Source organism: Phyllobates terribilis, unplaced genomic scaffold (genome assembly GCF_046119375.1).
Source record: "Phyllobates terribilis strain yellow unplaced genomic scaffold, ASM4611937v1 Scaffold_9__5_contigs__length_417890890, whole genome shotgun sequence".
NCBI classification, from domain to species: domain Eukaryota; kingdom Metazoa; phylum Chordata; class Amphibia; order Anura; family Dendrobatidae; genus Phyllobates; species Phyllobates terribilis.
In genome coordinates, this window is record NW_027362769.1 from 229,707,930 (window position 1) to 229,716,010 (window position 8,081).

Below are 8,081 nucleotides of genomic sequence, written 5' to 3' on the forward strand. Positions count from 1 at the left end.
GATCTCATCTCGGTACCTAATGGCAGTCAGGCTACCTCTGGCGAGCACATGGAGGGCTGTGCGGCGCTCCAAAGAAATGCCACCCCACACCATTACTGACCCACTGCCAAACCGGTCATTCTGAAGGATGTTGCAGGCAGCAGATCGCTGTCCACACCGTCTCCAGACTCTGTCATGTCTGTCACATGTGCTCAGTGTGAACCTGCTTTCATCTGTGAAGAGCACAGGGTGCCAGTGGCGACTTTGCCAATCTTGGTGTTCTGTGGCAAATGCCAAGCATCCTGCACGGTGTTGGGCTATGAGCACAACCCCCATCTGTGGACGTCGGGCCCTCATACCACCCTCATGGAGTCGGTTTCTAACCGTTTGTGCAGACACATGCACATTTGTGTCCTGCTGGAGGTCATTTTGCAGGGATCTGGCAGTGTTCCTACTGTTCCTCCTTGCACAGAGGAGGAGGTAACTGTCCTGCTGCTGGGTTGTTGCCCTCCTATTGCTCCCTCCACATCTCCTGGTATCTGCTCCTTGCTCTCGACACTGCTGACAGACACAGCTACCCTTCTTGCCACAGCTCGCACTGATGTGCCATCCTGGATAAACTGCACTACCTGAGCAACTTCTGTGGGTTGTACTGTAGACACCGCCTCATGCTACTGTACCTCTAGGGGTGAGAGCAATGGCAAAATGAAAAAGTGACCAAAACAACAGCCAAAAAGGATGAGAGCAGAGAAATGATCTGTGGTCACCACCTGCAGAACCACTCCTTTATAGGGGGTATCTTGCTAATTGCCTATCATTTCTACCAGTTGTCTGCTCCATTTGCACAACAGCAGGAGAAATTCATTCACAATCAGTGTTGCTTCATAAATGGACAGGTAGATTTCACAGAAGTGTTATTGACTTGGAGTTACATTGTGTTGTTTAAGTGTTCCCTTTATTTTTTGAGCAGTGTATAAATACCTCATCTATTTAAATAGTGCAAAAAAACAGGTGGTAAATAATTAATAATTCTCAGAAGCCAAATCCACATGATGTCTGGGCTATGAATTTGTAAGGCTCGTTCTATAGGGATATATTGCACAAACCCAATTGGCCTAAGATAATAAGGACAACATATAAGTACTTCATAAATTTAGATAGTACAGAGACAGTTAAATACACAGGCTGTCCAATCGTAGATGGTCAAAGGACAAAATTGTATGTCATCACAGATTGGGAACATGTAGAGATTAGTACATAGTAAGATACAGCAACAAAACCACACATAGGCACAGTACCATAATCAGAACATAATACTTTATAGCCCATAAAAAACATAAAAATTATGCTTTTATAAAGTACCTATCGTTAGATGCATTTATATCCATCCCAATGTGTTTCCCCCTCTCATATCAGGGGTTCATCAGGGGAATAATGTACAAGAAGACATTTTGCATGTGGGCAATTCACACACAGTTGAGGAGATAGTATGATCACCCTTAGACGTGTATCCAGTCTCCTCCATTGTAAGCAGTCCTCTAATAAGTACTTGTTCACACTTTTTTTTTCCCCTCAAATAACACAGCATTTTTACAGTACCTTCAAAGTGAATGAGTTTTCTGAAGTCTGCTTATTATTTCCTTGCGGATTTGAACCATGAAAGCTTTTTTTTTTGTTTGTTTGTTTTTTTTTCTGATCTGCAGCGTCTCCATTCTTTCAAAAATTTTTTACGCATTCAAGTGAATGGGAAAAGAAAAAAAATCACTCAATTTCCGGCCAACACTCTGGTTTTTGCTGCCAATCACCGCTGCACACATATCCGAGTTTGCCTAATGTACCAGTGTGTGGTCCAGGCTGTTTGCAGAACAGAACATTTCCTAGCCTGGGTATGATCGTGGTTTGCTGTCAGTGAATGAAAATGTTGAGAAGGCTGAAAAACTGTAAAGGTTTTTCAGCCTTCTCAACATTTTCATTCACTGACAACAAACAAAGATCTTTACAATGGTGAGGAATGGAAACAAAGTAGTACGAGAATGTTGTACAATTTACTGTAAAAACACAGAATTACGCCAGATTTTGGAAAAAAATTGCTTGAATTGGATTAAAATCTGCATTTTTGTTTGTTTGTGACTGACATCAAATGATCTGAATAGTTATGTATGCTAAAATTATAACTTTAGACATTAGTCCTGGTGTTACTCTTTTAAATCGCAGTACAAACTGCTATCATGTGTTTTAGTTGCGGTTCAGACTGTGTACGTTCAGCAGCCCGTCGTATTTCACGATCGTCCCGTCCAGATTTGCTGTCCACGTTGTAGAAGTCTAACAACCACTCGTCTGGTCCATACGTCCGGAGCATTGGCCTGGTTGTCTTGTGGTGGATTGTGTCTTCTTGGGTGAGTAGAAAAACTTCTTGATGCTTAAAAATTATGAAGACTGTTAACTTCATAAATCAATATCACACATGAAAATCACCGGCTTTGTAATATATCTTGTCAGAGAAGTCTGCTAATTTCTCCTCCTGGACTGAGCTTTTACTGTGTATTCAAGGGTAAAACCTGTCTTCATTGAATACAGATTCTCCCATTACCCAGTTCTAAAGGAATGACACTTAGTGCAATGTACAGTTTTCCATAGAACTTTGAGCACCAATTGCCATCTGTTATCACTGAATACTGATTTTACCCTTGAATTTAGAATGATCAATCAGTCCATGAGGAGAAAAAAAGCAGATTTCTCTGCTTATAAAAAGTTTCTTATTTTCACATCTACTATTGATTTGTGAAGCAAAAGAAATTTATATTAACACAGCGATTACTGGGCTTAATCTGCAGGTTAATAGCATTACTAACCTGCCCGGCGCCTGCACTTAGCCGGGAGAATACGAACTTTATTTCCCCCGGCAGCGTTCCGGTTTCAGTCACGGGGGCGGCGCTAGTTTATGCGATTTAATTATTATTTTGCGTTATGAATATTTTGTTTTGTATTGTAATTACATCATATAACTGGTGAATTAATGAAGACTTCTCTCTTCAGTTTGTTTTGTGAGATAAACCATTTTAAAGGGATCTTTCAGCAGAATTGCACCCCCCCTTCTCAAGAAACTATATATGTATGTAGCCCTTTCAAAGACAAGGCCAGCAGTAACTTTACATGGCCAGTACAATCCTCTGTTACTGAGAAATCAGCATTTGACTAAAGATGCTAATACCTATCTATCTGAAACCTCTGTCACTCCAGCTCTATTCCACACCCAGCACCACCACCTTCTTATTGACTGACCACCTCTCTGCTGTGTGACTTTAGGTAAAGGAGGAGGCGGCACTGAGTGGGGAATAGAGCTGGAGTGACAGAGGCTTCAGATCTGCCATAGCCATATACATATCAATTCAAACGCTGATTTCCCGGTAATGGAGGAGCGGACTGGCCATGTTATGGTATTGCTGGACTTGTCTTTGAAAGAGCTGCATGTGCGTATAAATAGTTTGAAATCCTGCTGACAGATTCCCTTTTAATTAAACTATGTACAGTGTCCCTGTATTCTGTAAATATTGTTTATTTGGTTCTTTTAGCTGTAATTTAGTCTCCACATAAATGTAAATTCTCCATATCTTTTTCTATTATACAGGTGTGGATTTGGTTGCTGCCTCATTCCTTTCTGTATCGATTCTTTAAAAGATGTGGATCATTACTGCTCCAGCTGCCAGGCTTTACTCGGCTCCTATAAACGGATTTAGGCACGGCTGCTCTGAAGATGACTTATTCTTCATGGTTTTTCTATCAAGAACTATGCAAACTTTAGTCTGTAAATAATGGAGCACACGTTGACATACCAACTATTTTTTATATGGAGCTATTTTCTATACCTGGGATTGAAGATTGTGGAAACCCAACAACTGGCCCGTCCTGGCTTGTCTGTATGGGGCAGGGGGCCTGGTCTGTTTTTCGCTCACTGTTGGAAACATTTCATGTTTCATAGCTTCACGCCATCATGTGCCCTTCAGAAATACCTGGACAGTTCGATGAGTGAAATGTGCCTTAAAGTGCGTCAAGGGAGTCAAATGAGCGTCCGCATTGCTGCCGGATGTCCACGTGCTGTCTTACATCGGAACCGCAACCCATAGTTATTCACATATATGGTGTAAACATTTACTAGTATAGCTTTTATCAGAAACCTTACTCACTGATAGTTATCCTACACTTAATTGGATTGCACTGTGTTTTACCTGTTCACTGTCTGTGTGTGATCGTGGTAATGTTTGTTTGCTGTGGAATATACACCAATACACCTAATCTTCTTTGTGTCCTGTCTACCACTAAAGTGAAAATGTACGAAGGATTTCCCAAATCAAAACTCAGCCGTCACATATTGTTCCTCCGTTCACATCGGTATTTGTTAATTCTGTTTTTTGGGGTTTTTTTTGCTCAACAATGAAATTAATGGAAGTGCGGGATTCATCATATGACGGACATCAGTGGCCACCATAGGACCCCCTTTTACTATCCGGATTCTGTCCATCTGCTGGACATAACCACACAGCACGCTCTCTCGACAGCTCTTCTGTGCTCTTAGAATGGCGTTGGTTCTTGGTTTACCGATTATTGCTAGAGACCATGGAGATGGGTCAATGCTCCACGTTAATGATTGTCCATCAGTGTCATCCACAGACGAAGGGAGAGGTAATAGACACTTGTATTTGCCCTAGCATTACACTTGCTTTTTATCAATACAGATAATAGAAATTGATATACTATAAGCTTCACGTTTAGAGGCACATTGACTGAAATGTTCCATGTTGGTCAAACGGAAAAATCCATGTTCACCGTTTTATACCTGAGTTTATCATGATGATTCAGTTTGTTTTGTTATCTTGCAATTTTTTTTTTTTTTTTATTTTTTTTTGCAGTTGTCACATACAGGAGGCAGTTTGCAAAACTTTGTAATTTTTTTTTTTTCCATATAGAATTTTTGTAGTTTATATCAAATGTACAGAACTCGTAGTATTTAGTTGCCAGGAGTTACTGAGATGCTTATACTCTGAAATCCTTGTAGAAGCCTTTCAGCTGATTTTCACAATGTTTCATAGATTGTTACTATTGTGTGTAACTAATTGCAAAAAATACATTCCTGCAGCAGCTTACTGGCATTATGATAGCACTTCCTTTTGGATTTTGTGCAAAATTTGCTGGCATTACAAAACCGAAAAATATAAATGTCTGTAACTAGAAGAATACTGAATTTCAAAGTTTAAGGCTCTAACTTTTAATTAACCAATAAAAACAGTCTTTCAATATTTTGGGTGCAAATCCTTTTTAACTTTTTTTTTTTTTTCTTCCAATTTAAAGGGACTGTCAGCACAGAATGACTGGTCAAACTATGTAAAGGTGCTCGTTGCTTCATGGCAGGACCAATCATTTATATACACCTTCCCACCTGCTTGTTTTCCATCTATCCCCATCCTTCCCTGACTCTATGAAGCCAGAGCTGTCAATCAAAGAAGAAGGGGGTGGAGAATGGAGGGGAAACAAGTAGGGGGGGAGGTGTATTTAAATTTTTGGCTGCGCCATGATGCACCAAGTGGTGGGACTTAGTTTGAACAGTCACCCTGTGCTGACAGTCCCTTTAAAAGGGTATTCTGGTTCTGCGGGTAAAGTCACCTCTGAGACACGGGTGTGATCTGCAGGTATCGTGCTCCTGCCACCTATTCATTAGAGAAGGATAGATTTAAATGAATGCATGTACAATGCATAGACCTGTCAGGTCCACTAGAGCAGCAGCTACTCTTACAAGAGCATTGACCCTCCGATATGATATCCATGTACCTCAATAGGACATATGGACAGTGGTTGTCTTGGTACAGGTGCTTCTGTCATTGATTAGTGGGCTCCTATGTATTGCCAGCTGGCTCCAAAAATATTCATCTTTAGGGCCCAATAACACATCAGTTTTTGTCATACGTGTGCGGTCCTTTTATTTGATGGCTCACACGCTGACCTATTGCAATCACACTGGGTTTTTTTTTCCCTGTGAACCTATTGTCTGAGACCTGTCCTTCTTTTGATCTCTTTTGCAAACCAAAGTCACAAATTTAAATGACTGGGTCTGTGAGTAAGGCCACGCTCCCACTATCAGTATTTGTTCCTCACCTGGTTTTGGCTCCTACTCCTGAGAAAAAATACTGACCAATCAGAGAAAAAGTATAATAGAAACAAGTCACCAATTCTGCATTTATCATCCACTCCTGGTTTTGATAGTGGGGCCATGACCTAAAGCAGATGGCACTTGTACCCCGATATGTACACACAATGTTTTTATCGGGAGGGAGAGACCGCCGAGTTTTCAAAAGGAAGGACACTTCAAGAAGCGCTGATGGTTCTTCCCTGTTTTAGCACGTTATGTTTTTGTTTTCTTTTTGTGGTTTCTTGAATGCTTTTTTGCTGTTTTTGGCCGATGCCAGATTTTTGGGGTATTTTCAGTGATTTTTCTATTTTTATTTTCAACATGGATTAAATTGCTAGTGGTTTTTCATGCAAAAAAAAACGCAGACAAAATGCACAAAGACTTGGGCATTTTTTGTGCCTTCACATTGACTTGTATTGTAAAGAGCGGAAAACGCCTGAAGAATGGTCAGGTCACTTCTTTTAAAAAGCTTGGCGTCTTTGGAAACCTAAAGTGCTTAAAAATGCTCAAAAGACCGAACATATGAACAGCAAGTTACTTTTGAATAGGAATGGATACGATCACTATTTTGAATGTTTTCAGGCAGGTTTCAGAGCCGACCCGACTGAACGACGTTGTGTGAACATATTCTTAACATGCCTGAATATAGAAAAAAGCTGATTTTTGAAATCTACAAAATCTGCCCAGTATGAAACATCAATGGCCATTGCTGTTAAATGTATCCACGCTACAGAATTTTATATTTAGTGATTGATAGGACCTAATATATAGTCAGATCGTTGCATCATGATCACTGAGCAGTGTGCCAGCAGCCATATATATGTCCAGATGCCAATGTAGCTCTTTTTCTTGTACTTAGCTGTTTCACAGTCTCTTTCAATTTTCATTTTAAAATGTATATATTTTTAAACTTTTACGAACATTCATCTGTTTGGTTATTTAAAAGAGCTTGTCCACCTACCTTTTTTAATATATATATATATATATATATATATATATATATATATATATATATATATATATATATATATATATATATATATATATAAGCATTTTTTGGGGCTCAAAATCATTTTTTGCTATTAGGTTTCATTAAAATTTTGCACTGTTTGCCTTCGTTAGCCACTGTGTCACTGTCTTTTGCTGACTGCAGAATGCGAAAACTGAGGATCCGTCACTGAGCTTATTCTAATGGGTGAGCTTGAACCTTATCTGTTTTTTCTGAGTACTTCTCCGCTGACTTATGTCCACAGAGTATCAAAGTTGAATGTGCAGGGAAGCATAAAGCCTGAATAAGAAACTATCAATTTTTTTTTTTTCTATGAAACCTGATTGTAACATGACTTTTAACCCCAAATATATACATGTGTGGATGCGCAATTTATGGGACAATCATGAATGGACCAAAAGGTGTTACAGATATTAAAAAATGTTTACAGATTTTTATAGTTTTTAAGCTTCTAGGTTGTCCCATCCAAGTACTTCTACAATGAATGTATTTCCTAACAGCACATGCACTCGTTTATTATGCACATATTCCTTCTACGTGCCAGTTCACATGTGTACCTGTTGACTTTTTATTTTTTTTTTGTAGCCAAATTTATTCTTTATAAATATTATGATCAGAAATGTTATAAAATGTAAGTTTTAATCAAATAATAAAAAAAAACTTTTTGTGATGCTTGTGGCAAGCTTATTTCTTCTGCGTAGTGATTTAAAGGGATACCTAGGCTCTGCCTACTCCCACATTGGTAGGTGAGTAGAGCTGATAACGTCACGTCTACATTTCTGCTGGTTCACAAGCAGGAGCGCCAGGTACCGTATATCCTATTGTCCTACTCATTAAATTAACACATGAGCAGGGAGATATCTGTAGAAGCGAGTAGAGGCGGATTACTCCTTTTTTTTTCAGTTTAGTAAA

The 8,081-nt window shown here is 39.3% G+C and overlaps 1 protein-coding gene across 1 annotated transcript in view; it reads left to right on the plus strand.

The window, feature by feature from the left end:
• The window catches only part of LITAF (lipopolysaccharide induced TNF factor), a 28,012-nt gene extending 20,173 nt beyond the window's left edge, over positions 1-7,839 (plus strand). Inside the window, exons 3-4 of the mRNA XM_073647723.1 lie at positions 2,219-2,375; positions 3,608-7,839. Coding sequence (XP_073503824.1) covers positions 2,219-2,375; positions 3,608-3,716 — 266 coding nt within the window. The 3' untranslated portion in view covers positions 3,717-7,839. The remainder of the gene's footprint in view (positions 1-2,218; positions 2,376-3,607) is intronic.
• Positions 7,840-8,081: the final 242 nt, after the last annotated feature.